This window comes from Ornithorhynchus anatinus, chromosome 13, assembly GCF_004115215.2.
Source record: "Ornithorhynchus anatinus isolate Pmale09 chromosome 13, mOrnAna1.pri.v4, whole genome shotgun sequence".
In the NCBI taxonomy this organism is placed as follows: Eukaryota; Metazoa; Chordata; class Mammalia; order Monotremata; family Ornithorhynchidae; genus Ornithorhynchus; species Ornithorhynchus anatinus.
The window spans coordinates 28,797,671-28,816,327 of NC_041740.1; the positions used below are offsets into that span (position 1 = coordinate 28,797,671).

General features: G+C 37.4%; 1 protein-coding gene across 5 annotated transcripts in view; it reads right to left on the minus strand.

Moving 5' to 3' along the window:
* CACNA2D1 (calcium voltage-gated channel auxiliary subunit alpha2delta 1) overlaps positions 1 to 18,657 on the minus strand; it is a 439,415-nt gene that overhangs the window by 162,342 nt on the left and 258,416 nt on the right. For all 5 annotated transcript variants that reach the window (XM_029077600.2, XM_029077601.2, XM_029077599.2 and 2 more), the window contains exon 6: positions 3,842 to 3,971. In XM_029077600.2, coding sequence (XP_028933433.1) covers positions 3,842 to 3,971 — 130 coding nt within the window. The remainder of the gene's footprint in view (positions 1 to 3,841; positions 3,972 to 18,657) is intronic.

The window sequence follows — 18,657 nt, forward strand, 5'->3', positions numbered from 1 at the left end:
TGGAAACAGAATGGACATCCTCTCCATAGAGATACTGTTACAATATTTATATTGCAAGAATTGTGTACATTCTAATGAATATGCAAATTTGTTAATGCTGAAACACTGATATCCAGTCATGAAATTATTTAAAACATGCAAAAAAGGCACTGTGAGCAAATACTGGAGAAATCGATGTTGTGGCATATAGATTTACTAACTTCCATCTGTGCACATTTTTACCTTACAAAGTCTTTCTTGGTTAATTATAAATCAGAAAAGTCATGGCTTTATCTAAGTCACATCTCTGGCATTGAATGTGACAGGCTAACCCAGTGAATCATTCATTTCCAACAACCTAAATTTCCTGCAAATCAAATGCATCCAAATGACTTTGAAAGCTTCAGATCACAGATCCTTTCTTTTCAACTTCAAAATCAATTTTCATTTAATGAGATAGCTATTTATTGTCAAAATTATTTCTATCAATATCAAATTAATTATTTTTCCCACTTTCCAAAAACATGGATCATAAAACAAATAAAAACAATGCCTAACAACTCCTTTCTGGAGGTGGAGTTTCAGAACAAGGGCATTTGATGTTAAGACTAGATAAGGCACAACAGTTCTACTCATGTTTCTATGTCTCTACTCTAACCTTACTAATGTTTTGGAGATGTATTCTAGATTCACTTTACAAAAGCCTCCCTAAACTCCTGTCACCCCAAACCAGGACTGCAAAGCACTTCAAACTTCACTGGTATCACTCTAATACTTTTATTCTTTAAAATAAAACTTTTTTTGACCAAAACCCACAAACTAACATTATTGTATTCCTAATAAATCCTAATTTGACACACTAGAGAATATGAGTAGCATGGAAAGAGCATGGGTCTCATAGTCAGAGGACCTGGATTCTAATCCCACTCTGCCACATGTCTGCTGTATGACCTTGAGTAAGTCACTTTAATTCTCTGTGCCACATATGTTTCCTTATCTGTAAAATGGAATTGAATGCCTGTTCCCCCTCCTACCTAGACTATAAATCCTTTGTGGGAAAGGTATTGTGTGTAACCTAATTAATTATTTTTTATCTACCCTAGCACTTACAATAGCATTTGATACATAGCAAACACTAAAATATAATGAAGATAATAATAACAATAATAAAAATATGTTCTCACACATTTACATTTGATAAGAAATTAAATGTCAGGTACTTTTCCTATCTAACAAATGCAAATGCTTGATAGTTGTTTAAAAATTAGAAATTAACACCAAAGAATAATTCTAATTGTCTTTCCTGAGTTGCAACCCAGAAGTGCATTCATTACATCTACAGAATGCAGATATTCTCAAACACATACGAACCTACACACAAAATCCTTAATTTAACTTTTCTAAACTTCTTTGGGAAATGTAATTGTTGGATTTGCAATGAACTTTAGGACCTACTTGTTACCCTTAAAAATAGTATTATGCCATTTACACATATTTCACAAGGCTGCAAGAAGGCAAGACTGTCTTGGGAACCAGTTCTGAATCCCACACTACTTTGTTCCTTGACACATGCTGGATTTTTGAGGGAGAAATAGGTGAATGAAGTCACAGTTCAGAAAATTTACATTGATTCAAGATCTATTCCTCAAAGAATAACAATAGTCATTATGTTTACCCCTTAAATCAGGAAAGTCATCCTTTTCTCAAATTCATCATTCTGAAACATTCAAACAGAAAACCTGTATCTGGGTAACATGAGATGCAGATTTCCTTTGCAAATATTATATGGAATTAATTTCCTAATGAAATAACTTCCAAAATGCATCTAGGGGATAGACACATGAGGCTTCTTAAAAAGTCGCTTAGTTTTCAATTTAATACCTGATTCAAATTCTATGAATTTAACTGTGACCAAAAATAAATTACATTTTAGTTTAGAAGATATTAAAATATTTTCTACCAGAGGCTAGAAAATGAGAATATCAGTAAGAGTTTAGTGACTCAGCTGCAGGAGCTCTTAAATTAAGCAAAAGAGGTGGTTGTTTTCTTCACTTAAATCCTTCAATTAATGTGCACTCTCACATTTATTAAAGTCAGGATTGCAGAATAATCCTTCATGTCTGAGTTGTTCAAAAGCACCCCATGAAGAATATCAGTAATTATGAATTTCTCCTGATCCTGTTGACATTTCAGATTTCACTCCTGTGTCATTTCCAGATGCAGGCACACATGCGTTGGTGTGAATTTTGAAGGATTGCGGGTCAAGTCGGGTCATTTTCGTGTTGATGAGATTTCAGCAGGACAGGAAGAATCCAGAATGAAGATAAATAGGACTAAATAGAGGGTTTCTAAGGCATCGCCTCCTTTTCCTCTTCAATTATGTAGGCGATGCAGTGTGAGTGTCGCATCCCTTGAATGACATCTTGAAATCTGTACTCCTCTTATTGTGTTCCACTCTGAATTTTTATTTAGAGGGGGAATTTCACATCACACTCTGCTGAATTAAAATTACTCTTTTTGAAATTAGGGAATTCTTGTTTCTTTTTCTGATTTGGTTTGAAAAGAGCTTTCAACAAATACTGAGGGTTATGCTACCAAAAATGTTTCTCTTTTGCTGAAGTCCTAGATTTACCCCAACATGTTTATCCCTTCAAGAGTATATATGCTTAAGGAGTACTTCAGAGGCTTTTGGTTCTGATCTCTGCCTCAGGCTGAAACTATCTAAAAAAGAACTGTCAAAAGCAGTTCAGATTAAATAAGGTTTTGCACTAGAGTAGGCTACCTCCTACTTCCTGTGGGCAGATGTGAGTGTCAAATCAAATCACACCTTCTAATCCATTTATCCTGCTTATTTTGGACTCTTCCCACATCTAATTCCCATAAATGACTTTGTAATCCTATTTGGTTTTGCATACAGGGTTGAAACAATCAACTGCTGATGAAGAATCCTTTCACTCTTTCCTCTCTGTTCTTGTAAGAATTATATTTATGACTGGGAGAAAAAAGAAGCATGTTATAAAATGTTAACCTCTGAAGCCTGAAGATCTTTGTATGTACATTCTTGGTTGAATGATCTCTTCTATCCTCAGTTTACACTGCAAAATATGTTTTGTTCCCTTATCAACAACACAGACAAACCCAGGCCTATGTAGAAGTTTGCTATTTTGGGGGCAATCTTAAAAAAAAATTAAAAAGCCACTTTTACATAAAGTTCTGTCTCTTAGTATCTCAATTTTCAAGGAGATCTATATTTCCCATATGTTTCTCTGTATTGTTATATTTTACCTTGCAATCTTATAAGGCAGAGTAGATTTTATTTTGTGTATACATGTGTATATATTTGTGTGTGTATATATATATATTATATATATGTATATACACAAGTGCTTAGTACAGTGCTCTGCACACAGTAAGTGCTCAATAAATATGATTGAATTAATATATATGTATGGGTATATGTGTATACAGTTTTTATGATCCTTTAGTTACCATTTCAGCCTACCTTTAAAGTTTTGCACTGTGAGTATTGTTCTTGGCTCCAGAAACAGAATAGGTGAGCACTTTGATTAATTTGTGCATTAAATGAACATCTCTTGACTGCAGATGCAACCCTGTTATCCTTTTAATACCTAGCCACCAAAAGCTACTTTTTTTCTCACAGAAATTAAATCATCTCTGTAATGGGTTTAAAGCAAAACAATTTTTTTTAAAAAAAGCTTGTTTATGAGAATAAATTTAAAGAGATTTTGCCGGTGCATATAACTGACATTATGCCAACATTATAGCTACATTGTTAGGACTAGGATGTATAGTAATATCACTATTATTATAAACCAATGTAGGTTCACATTTTTCTACTTACAGCCCTCATATATGTCAGTGGGGATATGGACTGCAGCATGTTGATATGATGTTTGTCTTCGGAAGACAGCATCCTCAACGAACACAGGCTTGATCCTCTGGCTGCCTGGCTCACTCTCATTCTTTTCAGGCTTTAAGGGGAGAGATAGTGGAGAAAAACAGTGTAAATCATGGCAATAGCAATTTTATTACATCTACTTGTGGTAGTGCATAAATCGATACTCTTGTATATTTGAGAAAGTTGGCAAAGCATATTGTGTCATATGAAGTGTCCAGGTTCATGATTAATAATAGATGAATTTGAAAAATGAAGGATTATGAACTTTAATTTTTATCTACAGAAGTCTTTTTGTATTGTAAACTGTAAGTGTGGATCCAATTTTATCTGGTTGAGAAAACATTTAACAAATGATTTTCTTTGTATAGCATCATAGATAAAGGTAAGCAATTTATCGCACACAAAGCACACACACATTTATGTTACAGAAATTAACCAAAAGGGAAGGTTAAAGACTCTTTTCTTAGTTTTTATTTTCCAATTCAGACTTTGTGAAGGAAACATGCCCCATGTTAAATTATTTAATAATTTATTTTCTATAGACTTTCAATGCGGTGTCTACCACATTTATAATATTTCCCTTCACTATTTGCAAGATCTCACAGTCCCCTGAAATGTTGCTATTTGAACTAGCCCAGATCTCTATGATCCTGAACTTACAAATTATTCTGTGCTTAAATGTTATTTAAAGGTTACTACACATCTAATAAGCTGTCTTCTAACATAATTCTGCTCAGAATAATGTCTCAGTAATTCTAAATAAATGCAGACTTATCAAAAGCCATTATTTAAAATAGTTAATAATAAAATTGTCATTACTTCAAGACTATATCTTCAAAATTCTCATAAAACTGGAAAGACACAACAAAACCCCCCACTATTCAGCCATTCATATAGCTTTTGCTGAGAACTCCATATAACCTGAATTTATATTTTTATTTGTTTAACTTCAGATCCACCACCAGGGAAAGGTGATCTTTTTTCCCCTGAATTTAAACTCTATGCCTTTCCATATTAGATTTTTCTGAAGCTTCTATAAATATGTTTATATATATATATATATATATTATTTTAATCCATATAATCAATTGAGTAAAAAAGCTCATTTCCATCTGATTTTCCAAATTACACTCAATTTAATCTTTACATTTTGATGCTGAAAACATGGTACATATTGAAAGATTAACACCAGGATTTTTTGGGAGGCAATTTTTTTTTCATGAGACAATTTTCATTTGCTTCAAACCTTCAAAGGTCCAAAGGGAAGGTTAAATTAAAACACCAACAAAGTGATAATCTGGTATAATGAAAGAACAATATTTTTAAAGTCATCTTTAAACCCCACCTTCCCAAGAGATCTTAAGCAAGACCGACTATCCTCACAGTCTCAACTGCAGCCTTTTCTTCCTGACCCTCTCTCATCCTTCCATCGCCCAGCCTAGTTCTGATTCATTCAATAGTATTTATTGAGCACTTACCATGTGCAGAGCACTGTACTAATCACACCTCACAGTTACTTATGAGTTCTCAGGGATGTTCCCATTGTCCAGGTGGAGTGGTGTGAGTAGAAGAGGGAGTCAGGGGAAGAATGGTCCAAGTGGTGGGAGCACTAATGCTACATTTGGTATTTTTCTCTGTATGTGCACAGCTCTGGTAGCTTAGAGCATTAGAAATACTCATTTGGGCACGATGATATACAGTGATATGTCTCTCAATGACAGTCATTTTCACAATGGGGAGGAGAAATAAAAAGAAGAGTTTTTTTTTTTCTGCTTTTGTGTGTGTGCATGTGTGAATTGCATCCCTAGCATCCCCAAACTCTATCACGGTTAGCTATGTAGCCAATTAGAGCTTTAAAAGGATCGGGGAGCTAGTAGGCGTCAGACTGGTGAAGCCTGAGGTCAAGGAGGAGCTCTGCTGATACTCTGAATATGAAATAGTAGTACACAGGTAAAATGATCCCGAGCAGGTGGGAAGAGTGTGAAAAAACACTGGGATAGGCAGGAGGGCTGGTGGACCTAAAGGACTTAATTTCAGCCTTCACCAGTCATGGGGGCTAAGCTATAAATGACTGAGGGAAGGAATCACATATTTTTGCTTAAGGTTAGGTGAAAACAAGGATTTATTTTACAAGCCTAGCTGAAGGATCTAGGCCAGAGAGTAGGAAGGACTCCCTTATTCAACTGATTGAAAAACAATGGGATATGTTACTACAGAAGGTGATGAGATCAGTTTCTCTGGATATTTTTTTTTAATCCTAGGCAAATAGAACCCTTTCTGGGAATGCTTAAATGCAGTTTGAAACTGAAAGTGAGGAAATAGTTGACTTCCAAGTATCTCCAGCTTTCAGATTGTATAAGAGTTATAATACCCTCTGAAGATATTCTTTCACTGGAGAAACATACCCTGTGGGTATCTCCTATCTCCGCTGCCGACCAGTATCTTGCCCTCTAACAATTCCAATCTGTGGCCACCACCTTAGTATCTTCTAAAGGTGCAAAAATAGAGGTCACACCCATTCAAATCCGTGGCTCAGTGGAAAGAGCATGGGCTTGGGAGTCAGAGATCATGAGTTCGAACCCTGGCTCTGCCACTTGTCAGCTATGTGACTGTGGGCAAGTCACTTCACTTCTCTGGGTCTCAGTTACCTCATCTGTAAAATGGGGATGAAATGGGGATACCAACATTAGAGCTCACCTTCTCCAAGAGGCCTTCCCAGACTGAGCTTCCCCTTTTCCCTCTGCTCCCTCTGCTGCCTCTCTGCCCCCTCTTCACCTCCCCTCAACTAAGCCCCCTTCCCCCCCCTTTCCCTCTGCTCCTCCCTCTCTACCTTCCCCTCAGCACTGAGCTCATATGCTCATTTGCATATATTTTTATTACCCTATTTATTTTATTAATGAGATGTACATCCCCTTGATACTATTTATTGCTATTGGTTTGTCTGTCTGTCTCCCCCGATTAGACTGTAATCCCGTCAATGGGCAGGGATTGTCTCTGTTGCCGAATTGTACATTCCAAGCACTTAGAACCGTGCTCTGCACATAGTAACTGCTCAATAAATACTATTGAATGAATGAATGAATGAATATTATTATTATTAAACCTACTGAGGGGGAGTTAAAATAATCCTATTGTCCAATACCTCGATCACTAGACATTCCCCTGAGATAGAATTTCATTGAAAAATGCAAAATATATCTGAGGGTCAAATTTGATTCAGTAATGCTGATGGGTAGTTGTGATACAAATAATGAAGCTTACTAAATTGTAAGGTAATGAAAAGTTATCAATACATACGTTAACAATGTTTGATTGCTACATATCTCCTAATCAGACCAGTTCTGCTTTAAAATGAACGAAGAAGTTAACATTCAGTGAAAGAAATCAATTGGAACTGTGAATATAATTAAAATCTGATTTTGCCCAATTTGTCTCTGGAGACAGAGGCTTCAGTGTGATCAATAATGGCACAGTAAAACCCCATAGGAGAGTGAGGTCGAAGATTAATTTTCCATCTATTCAAACTCTGCTTTCATTATTGAATTCCATTGTTAGCCAGCCCTGACAGGCAGCAAAATATCTCACTCATTTCTCCAAAATGAATCACCAGAGTAGTACTATCTTGTCTGCCGGTACCTTTAATTTCTCCTTTCAAACAGTCCCACCTTAAAACACCTCCTTTGGGTAAAATCATTTTCATTTCTGTACCGTAAAACCATCTTGGCTACAAAAAATGGACACTAATAAAAATTGAAATGAATCATATGTAGATAGATAAGTAACACATAATTAAAAGTCTGAAACCAACTAAAATTTAGATACAAAAAACTTCACTATGAATACATTTGTACTATGTCATTCCAGCTGAGAGCAGGTGAAACATTTGTGTTTTGTTTTCTTTTTTTTTTTTTGCTTTGCTGTTTTGTTTATACAAAAGAGGCTTCTGTTTGTAGCATGAAGACAGTGGTTGGCAAAAAAATAAAATAAAACAAAAATAAAACTCAAAATCTGCTTATTCAATTGATGACTTTTCAAGTGCACCTCTTCACAGGTGTACAGTATTACCCCTTTTTCATAGAAATTCCAAATGGCCTTCAGCATCATCTGTGATTCAAATGGATCAAAGCCATACCCACAAAACAATGAGAAGTGAAAAAAAAAGCTCTGCCCTTCCTTCCACCTAGTGATATAAAGGAAGTTTGTTTCTCTGATTTAGAACATGTTTGCCCCAAATACTAATAGGAAAGGCAGGGAGGTGCATTAGAAAGAGGAACAGGATAGGGAGAGGGATAGGGAGGACACAGCTTTTCACATTTAAATATAGTGCTTCAGACAGCAGGAATATACCTAGCTGAGCCATGAAGCTGGTTTAAGTGGTTGATGTGTGACTGACTAAAGCTTCTGTATTGACTGTAAGTAAAGATGGTACCTTGTTGCCCTGTAGCACGTGCTATACTCACAATTCTGGTGTTATTTTCTAATTTTTTTAATGGTATTCTTTAAATCCTCATTGTACAGTTGAAAAAAATGAGGCACAGACAAGTTAATTGACTTGCCCTAGGCTACACAATAAGCAATTAAAAACAATAATAATAGTATTTGCTAAACGCTTACTATGTGCCAGGCACTGTACTAAGTGCTGGGGTAGATACAAGCAAATCCGGTTGGACACAGTTCATGTCTCACACATGGCTCATATTGTTCATCTCCATTTTACTGAAGTATCTGAGGAACAGAGAAGTGAAGTGGCTTGCCCAAGGCCACATAATAGATGAGTGGCAAATCTGGGATTAGAACCCATGACCTTCTGACTCCCAGGCCCATGCTCTAACCACCATGCCACGCTACTTCTATTCCCTGTATCATGATCCTTTCCATGTTTCTATTCTAAGAGGGAAAATTGAAAGTAAGTGGAATCTAAGTGGAAACATAGATATGGAATTGTTAACCTTTGCTAGTGCCTATTCCCTAGTAATAACATTTCCCATTTTTTACACCCATTTGTCCCAGACTCCCCATCTTCCTTTTCACAGATAATACATTGATATGCACATAAAGTTGGCACTGGTGTTCAAAGATGGGACACCGCTGAGATGGAAATTCACCTGTGAGTTCGTGCGTGGCTCAAAAAGATGAGACATGACACACAAACCTGGCCACAATTGCTCACAGAAAAAAGACTATAAAAGGGGGAAGAAAGTTTGAACCAGATATTCATTCATTCATTCATTCAATAGTATTTATTGAGCGCTTACTATGTGCAGAGCACTGTACTAAGCGCTTGGGATGAACAAGTCGGCAACAGATAGAGACAGTCCCTGCCGTTTGACGGGCTTACAGTCTAATCGGGGGAGACGGACAGACAAGAACAATGGCACTAAACAGCGTCAAGGGGAAGAACATCTCGTAAAAACAATGGCAACTAAATAGAATCAAGGCGATGTACAATTCATTAACAAAATAAATAGGGTAACAAAAATATATGCTCCACCGGGTTCATCCCATGAATCATGCTATCTCTGAGGCAAAAGGCAACGATTCCTGGAGAATTTGTTAGCTGATTGGGTGAACCTCTCCTTCAACACATCTCTTATCCTCTGGCCCCTGCCCCTGTAGAATCCCTTCCTTGGAATGGATTTAGAAGATTGAAATTCTTGGCCTGATAGATATGCAGAATGGTGCTGTGAATTCATGGTCACAAAATTCCAAATGAACGTGCCATCTCATTAAGACTGTGAGCCCCATGCAGGACAGGTACTGTTTGCAGCCCGATTAGCTTGCATCTACCCCAGTGCTGAGTACAATGACTGGCACACAGTAAGTGCTTAACAAAGACCACAATTATTATTATCTCATTTGAACCACTGGTATTAAATAGCATTAAGCATTTAAACACTTGCCCTTCTCCACAATTCCTATCAGAAATGCAGCAAACCACTACCAAAGAGGTATCAAACACCTCTTTTTAAAGATTTCCAAAATAGGCATCATCTATTTCTGAGCCCATTCCAGGGCCTTGGTAACAATTAGAAACAAAAAACATATCCCATTTCCATATCTCAGTGTCTGACAGCTTCATTTTAGAATGTTTTTTTCAAGATATGAAATATTGATTTAATAAGTAGAAATGATACTATTCCTTGCTGCACTACATTTTATCACTGTTCTTTCTATAGCTTTAAGCAATCAAGTGTGCAGAGGAAAGATTAATGTTATTTTACTCTTGTTGCAATATTCTTGTTGCTGAGAAACATGGGCAGCCTCCACTGACATGCATAAACCCCACAAATGGAAATTAGTATAATCATTCAAAAGTTTACTATTCACAGGTTCTATGAGACATAGATGCCACATCAAGGCTGTTTCCAGCTGCTGGGGAAATTGGAAAGTACAAAATTAAAATAAAGAATTGACAATCTGGGGATACAGTTTTAAAATGCGGTGGAAGTACCTCCTGCTGTTGGAAACAAACACAATTTTAATGGCCAGTGGAAACTATACCAGTGTGAGGCAAATTCTAGGTTTGGACACTTATGTGTCAACCAAACCTTAAGAGAATCAACCCCCTGCTTCACAGATGGATCTATTTTGTACTTGCTTTCCCCACGGTTTCTCAATTCCCCATGAGCTCAGTGGATAACTTTTCCTTGAAAGAGTGCCGCCATTGACGTCTGTTTGTTTTTCTAAGCATAATAATAATGTTGGTATTTGTTAAGCGCTTACTATGTGCCGAGCACTGTTCTAAGTGCTGGGATAGACACAGGGGAATCAGGTTGTCCCACGTGGGGCTCACAGTCTTAACCCCCATTTTACAGATGAGGTAACTGAGGCACTGAGAAGTTAAGTGACTTGCTCAAAGTCACACAGCTGACAAGTGGTAGAGCTGGGATTCGAACCCATGACCTCTGACTCCAAAGCCCGTGCTCTTTCCACTGAGCCACGCTGCTTCAGTGGAAGAAGGCTTGGACCCCCTCCGCCCCACAATGGGGAGCAAGAGGAGATGCCTTCAGCAAAATGAGGAGACCCAAGATCCCAGGAACCTGAGAAGCAGAGTAGCTTAGTAGATAGAGCACGGGCCTGGGAGTCAGAATGACCTGGTTTCTAATCCCAGCTCTGCCACATGTCTGCTGTGTGACTTTGGGCAAGTTAATTAACTTATCTGGACCTGAGTTACCATCTGTAAAAAGGGCATTGAGTGTGAGCCCCATGTGGGACAGCGACTGTGTCAATCAATTTGAATCTATCTCAGAGCTTAGAACAGTACTGGGCACATAGTATGCACTAAACAAGTACTATAATTATTACTATTCAGTACCATAACAGCCCCTTTGTGATGTTCCAGGATGAGAAAAGGGAAGAGGAAGGTAGTCCTTCAGATAACAGAAGTATAATTTGAAAAAAAAAAGGATTGAGACTTGACTGTAAAAGGGACTTTTTATGTCATATTTTGGTTCTGTTAAAAACTGAATGATTCCCCACAAGGCAATTGCTTAACCATTTGTTTTGCTTTAGTAAATAGTATAAGGCAAAATATTTTGAGTTAGAAAAAGGGAAGTGTTCATTTACAAAGTAATTTAATTTTGGCATCAAATTACATGCTAAATAGACTCAGGTAATTATTGATGAAGTTAAGCCTATTCAGTTGAACATTAAGCACTTAGTAAGGAGCTCTGCAAAGGTAGTAAACACTCAATAAATACCACCGGTTAACTGAACATTAACAAAATAACTCTAATGCTTGTTAAATGCTCCACCATGAAAATGATGTGTATACTTTAAATGACTAAACAAATCTGTTTCATATCATTTTTAATATAATGCAGATTGCTGAAGTACCATTGGAAAACATGATAATATGATAATGATAATCATTAGGACATTTCTTAAGATTTTCCTCTGTGCCAAGGGTTGTGTTAAGCACTGTGGACAAAGAGATCCCTTTTCTACTTTAATCCTTACTCATAGATATATATTAACACATTATCTAATTATTGAGATCTAATTTAATTTGCCATATGTTGACTATTATATGAAACTGTGCTTTATATTAGGAATTTTAACTTAGAAATATTTTGCCACCGTGAACCTGAATTATTCTGAAAAAAAAAAAAAGAAAAGAAAGAACATGCTATTTTTGCTTGTAGTTTCATGAAATTTAAACAGAATAATCTAATCTAACATTAATCTAACACTCTGGGATGTGTGATTTTCCACATTAAGTGTTGGTCAGAGCATTGTGAATATCTTATATAATTATCAGAATAACTGAACCACATCTATGTGCTCATCTTAAAAAGCAAAGAATATTTATGTCTGAAACTTAGATAATGGAAGTTTTTAAAAGTCTGTGTTTTATTTTCTTAATATTATCCAGCCGATCTTAGTTTCCCACCTTAATTTGTTAGTAAGTTAGTGCTCCTTTAATTTCCATAGCAGAAGGACAGGTGAGCCTAAACTCGCATTAATGGATGAAGAGCCTCTCCAGCACAATTACAGACTATATCAGTACTCACAGTCACATCACCATGAGAGGGACAAAATCTCACTAGTAATTACTGTGGGCTGAAGAGTGGCTCAAGCAATTCAAATTGAGTCAAGAAGAAGGGATCCAAAGCTGAAAACAATTTCACAGTGTGCTCCAGGAAGGCCTCATGTGGATTCTACATACTCCGGAAATCCTGAACAGGCCATTTTGAGTGAGTGATGAAGATTTCCAACACAATGTAAAAAATGTCATTTGGGAACTCTCTGCCTTGGAGCATGGACACAAGAAAGTTATATAACTGTGGTTATTTGGAAATTAAAAATCAAAGGCCAAGGTTTGAACAGCAAACCTCCTTAAAGCCTGACATTCCATTTACAAAATTCTAAATCTGCCGTTCCTGCCTCCCATCCCAAATCAACCGTAATATCTCCATGTCTGCTCTATATTGGAAGCATTGCTGTTAGATTGTAAGCTCCTTGTTGTCAGAAAATGTGTCTCTTTCCACTACTGTACTCTTTCAAGCATTTAGTGCAATATTCTGCACATAGTAGGCACATGCTAAAGATTTATTCATTGATCTGAGGAACTCCATTTCAAAACTCTCTGAGGTCAAGTCAATGTCCAGTCAATTTGGGGAACTTATTATTATTCCTGTTGTTATCATCATCATATGGTATTTATTGAGACTTTCCCCATGTGCCAAGCACCTTGCTAAGCACTGGGGCCAATACAAAATGATCAGATTGGGGTTAGGACATGTCCCACATAGGGTTCGCAGTCTAAATAGGAGGAGAACAGGTATCCTATCCACATTTTAGAGATGGGAAAGTGAGGCATTTATCAGTTAAGTTACATACCCAAGGTCACAGAGGAGGTAAGTAGCAGAGTCAAGACCAAGGGTATAGTCCCTTGGTCTTTTTTTATTAGCCATGCTGTCTCCCATCAACTTTCTCACTGCTCTACTTCCTTGTTTGTATTCTTCTGCTGTTCCAGATTTCGATCTTTTCATCAAACTCCACCTTTCTCTGGCTCATTTCTAAAGCTTCTCTTGACTGGTGTTGGAAATTTAGGATAATCCTTGCTGCTTGAAGAGGTGAAATGGGCATGCTCAATAGACTGCATAGCTTTTTGTTTTTTTCTCAAGTAAAAGGAGAGTGACCTTTTACACTGTTACCTCATCTTTTAGACTGTGAGCCTGTTGTTAGGCGGTGATTCTCTTTATCTAGTGCCAAATTGTACATTCCAAGTGTGTAGTACAGTGCTCTGCACACAGTAAACGATTGAACGAATGAATAAATGAATACGATTGAACGAATGAATAAATTAATTTCAATGACCTGATTCCTTGACCAGTAATATGAGGCCTGTAGTCATAGCAAATCTAATAGCCAGTGCTACTGATTTAAGAGCCCCTTTTGGTCTCCTGAAAAGCCCGCATTGACTATGGTCTAATTATTGGATTCACTGGCCACTTAAATGAATTTTGCATTCATTTGTAAGTTTAAAACCAGAAATGAAGGACCTAGTTAAATTGCTCAACATTTGCTCTTCCCTGAAAGGCTATCCAATTGAAAGGAGATGGAAAAGACTCATCAGGGTATCTGACCCAGTAGCTATACATTGGGACTTTTTTTTCTTACCACACCTTTTCTATCTTTTTTTCATTTCCCATGGGCACCACTCTAATCATTTCCAACTAAAGAATGCATAAAGATTAGAAGTGGGGTTCGATAATGCTACAGAAAAAGAATAAATGAGAAAAGATTACTATTTTCAACTGAAGATTCTTTTCAGATTCTAATTCATTTATCCACTTGGTTCTCCTGGAAGAGTCTTTTTAAAGTCTTTACAGTCATGGTCAGTGGTCCAGTGGCTTATTCCAAACTGCAGGCAGAATAAGGATTAGGTAGATGCAGCCTTAAGTGACCATCTCCCAGTCTTTTGCTGAGGCAGATTCATCCATTTTATTTCTTAAAGGTCAAGGAGAGGCTTGCTTCCCTAGCACCTAAAATTGAATTTAAATTGCCCTGGCAGTCATTTTTAAGGAGTGGCTGGAAGCTTTAGAAAGTTTCACTGACTAGAAAATTGAATTGAACAAGATATCTTGTGCACAATGAGAAGGTCATATCAGATTCAGTTTTTTAAGTCTTCACAGTTCCATTTCTTTGATAACTCTGGATTTTCTACTGGTAGAGCCCCAAAATGGGATGTGTGAGGGTTGTTTGCTATGTTCCTTGATCTCCAGCTCATAAAGTGTAACCGTCATCAGCATCTTCAACAAGAAAGGTAAGAGCCAGCTAAACTAATTTTCAGTCATCTCACCAATATCCTTTGCTGGCAGATTCACTTCCTTAGCTTATCTACACCAACTCATCACATTCTACTAACAGCCCCTTCTGGTGGCTTTAGATCGCAGTGATACCTAACAAAGTGCTTCATGACAAATTGAAAAGGAAAAAACGTCAATTCGTTTTTCATAGTCCTTTCATAAACCACCAGGCTATGTGATTTCCAGTATTAAGTAGACCTTTCTGACACGAAAAGTTCTTCAAGATCACTAGATTATTTACAATGCAATAGTCTAAGCCATAAGATCAGATTTGAAAGTGCCATCCCTTGTTATCTTTGTGATAATATGTGGTTGTATAGTAGATCAGTTCCCATTCACCTCACTCCAAACAGCCAAACTGGAGGATCGACCAATCAATGAATTATATTCATTGAGCACTTACTGTGTGCAGAACACTGTACTAAAGCACTTGGGAGAGTGCAATATAAGAATTGGTAGACATGTTCCCTCCCTTAACGATCTACAGTCTAAGGATGAGCTTACAGTCTAGATGCAACAAGAACTTGGATATGTGAACTCACTGAGAGCAGAAACTGTACTTACGAGTTTTGTGGTACTCTCCTAAGCACTTGGAATGGTGCTTGGCATAGGGTAAGTGCTCAATAAATACTACTGATTGATTGATTAATGTTAGGATGCACTTCATTCATTCAATAGTATTTATTGAGCGCTTACTATGTGCAGAGCACTGTACTAAGCGCTTGGAATGAACAAGTCGGCAACAGATAGAGACAGTCCTGCCATTTGACGGGCTTACAGTCTAATCGGGGGAGACGGACAGACAAGAACAATGGCAATAAATAGAGTGAAGGGGAAGAACATCTCGTAAAAACAATGGCACTAAATAGAATCAAGGCAATGTACAATTCATTAACAAAATAAAATAGACAGACAGTAAGCCTTTGGAGGTCAGGTATCACACATTCTAACAACTGCACTCTTCCAAATCCAGAGCACAGTGTTCTGCACACAGCAGGTGCTCGATAAATGTTATTGATTGACCCAGGAAGAAGCTCTTCCAAAAGATTTTGAGGATAAGCCAAACTCCTTGAAACAGCCAATCAGGAATTGGCATATCTGGGTGACTGTGCCCTAGCAGTTCACACGCAGGAAGATAATTACAGGTGACTGTGATCCATTTTGTAAAAACAGCCTAGTGCTACGACTGATAATATTCTTGAATGAAACTGAAGCGCTGGACAGGCCCATTCAGGGAAAACTCCACAGATCCAGCCCAGCGTGAGGCAATCAAAAAGAGGAGCAAAATCTTTGAGAAGATTGGAAAGCCTTGGGCAAAACCAAAAAGTAGAAAACACATGGCAATAGGAACAGTCTTTACTTGTTCTGATGTGCTAGGCTCTGTTTGTGATAAACTGGCTTCTTCAGTTACATTGGTCCCAAGGGTAAACTTCAACATCACTGATACTACAACAGGTATGAACAAATAATCCATAGAGATTCATAATGATCAATTTCCCCTAAACCCGAGACATTGGGTAATTGTAGAGATTAGGCTGTTTGATACTTCTGAGCCTGACTTTTCTTTTTCAGTCCTGTTGATTACGTTTTCAATCTTGGATACCTCCATGTCTTTACCAAAAAGCAAAAGAGCCTGGCCTTCATATCCAAGCAGAGCCTAGTTTATATAGCTGGGAATGTATTTATCTGTGGCACAGAAATTCTAACTTGCTCAGTGAATGGCTAGTGCAATCACAGCCAAGAAATAGAGGCTAATAGCTCAAAGTAACATTTAGAGAATATATTTATTTTCCCCAGATAGCCCTGCCATCTGGTGGACACTGAATGAAGCTGAGCGTTCTCTTAAAATTTTGCCAGAATAAAGGGGAAAATTTTATAAAATATGCAAGGGTTTTAGAGGACAGGAAAATACAATGTTAGGGAAGTGATAACTTATCCTTAGGAAGTTATGAAAAGTAAACCGAGTGACCCAGGAAACACAAGAAGTGAAGAGACAGGCCAACCTGTCAAAACTCATAAAACTGTCAGAGTCATCACAAGCTAGGAAATAACTTAATTGTTTGCTTAGGTCAAGGAGGAGACACAGGAAGGAACTGTCCTCACTTGCACAGGGGGATATTTTACATTTTTAATTCCTCCAGTACAAAAAAGTCCCTGTTGTATAGATTGAACAAGGTTCATAAGGGACTTCAGATTAACATGCAATATTGTTATTGCTTGGGATTTCAAAATCCAAAAGATGGAAAATATTTCCTAGAATTTTAAATACGAAGGAGGGATAAGGTGGTGTTGGCTATCTTTCTTATGCTCTGGTTGTTTAGTGGTACAACTAGAGGCAGAGGGCAAGAAAAAGGACCAGGAAGTCTACCCTGTAGAAACCGTGGCAAGTTTGGGTCTTATGCGGTTCACACGACCGAGATGATCTTATTTGTTTCAACCTCAAAATCCTTGGCTTCAGCTCTTCCATCCTTCTCTCTCTCCATTTTCCATATAGTTGGGGGGAAGCAACCACTGAAACCCTCCAACCTCCAAGATCCTAGCAGAGAAATGAAAGGGCCTAATGGAGCAGGATACAATTACATACCTATCACAATAGAAAGTGTGATTATCTTTCCTACCAGGATGGGAGGGTGAACTGTGGAGAGAAATATGCTTCTCCATGTAGTTATATCTCTTCAGCTATCTCTGCTTCTAGCTCTTTTCTTAACAGCTTCCCCTCTCTCTTTCCTCCCCAAATATCCACCCAACTTCGGGTATGTGAAAAATAAAAAGTTTGCATTCAAGACTAGGACACAAAATGTTTCCCAATTGGCAAAATGAAAGCCTGTCTCCACAGAATATACAAGACTGAGAATTAAGTGTTGGCTGAGGAACAGGAAAGGACGTTTAAGGTAGTAAAAACAAATCCTAAAGATTATTGGGTGAAACCTTATGAAAAGAAATCATTTGTGGGTGTTACACAGAAGTAAATATAAGGAGACTGTCCTGGACTTGCAGTATTCTCCAATCTATGTGCTTTAATTGCATTCACTTTTGTTCTAAGACTGGATATAGTTGGAGGTGAAGTCTGGGAGTTCAGTAAGATTAAGATGCAGCTCTAGCTATTAAACCTGATTTCTGAAGATTTGCTATCTTTTTCATGCTTTCTTATCAGAAATTAGTATTAACAATGCACTGTGGAAGACATGTGGTTGCATATTTCTACATATCTACAGCTAAATACACTATACACTACAGAAATACACTAGTTCAATATTGTTCCATCTAAAATGATTACAATAGGTTATATACATTCTTTTTGTTTGTTTTTAAGTGCTTACTGTGTGCCTAGCACTGTACTAAATGCTGAGGTAAATACAACATAATCAGATAGGACAAAGTCCATGTCCCACACACGGTTCACAATCCTAATCTCCATTTTGCAGATGAGGTAACTGAGGTACAGAGAAGTTAAGTGACTTGGCCAAGGTCACACAGCAGGCAAATGAGGAGCTGGGACTGGAACCAAGGGTCCTTCTGACTCCCAAGCCTGTGCTTTATCCCCTAGGCCACACTGCACACCCAAACACATGGGAAAAATTTGATTACATGAATAGCAATTGAAAGATAATACACATGAAAGTCAAAATTGAGGAAAATTTCTCCAAGGTTCCCATCCTTCCTTTCTTTAGCTTCAATAAACAGAGTAAATTCTCGGCTCCCAGCCTACACCTTTACCATTCAGCAATCACAATTTATTTTTCCCACAGCAACCACAACCCAGATTCCCTCCTTGTTTAGCCTGTGAGGCTTTGGGCCCACACATTATAATTAAAGAAAAATAGCACATTAAGAATACAAAAGAAACTCTAAATTCAGATCTTGGTTTTTGTGTTATTTGAAATGATTTAGCATTTTGTATCACTACATTCTGATTGACTTTTTCTTTATTTTCTTTGTGTTCAT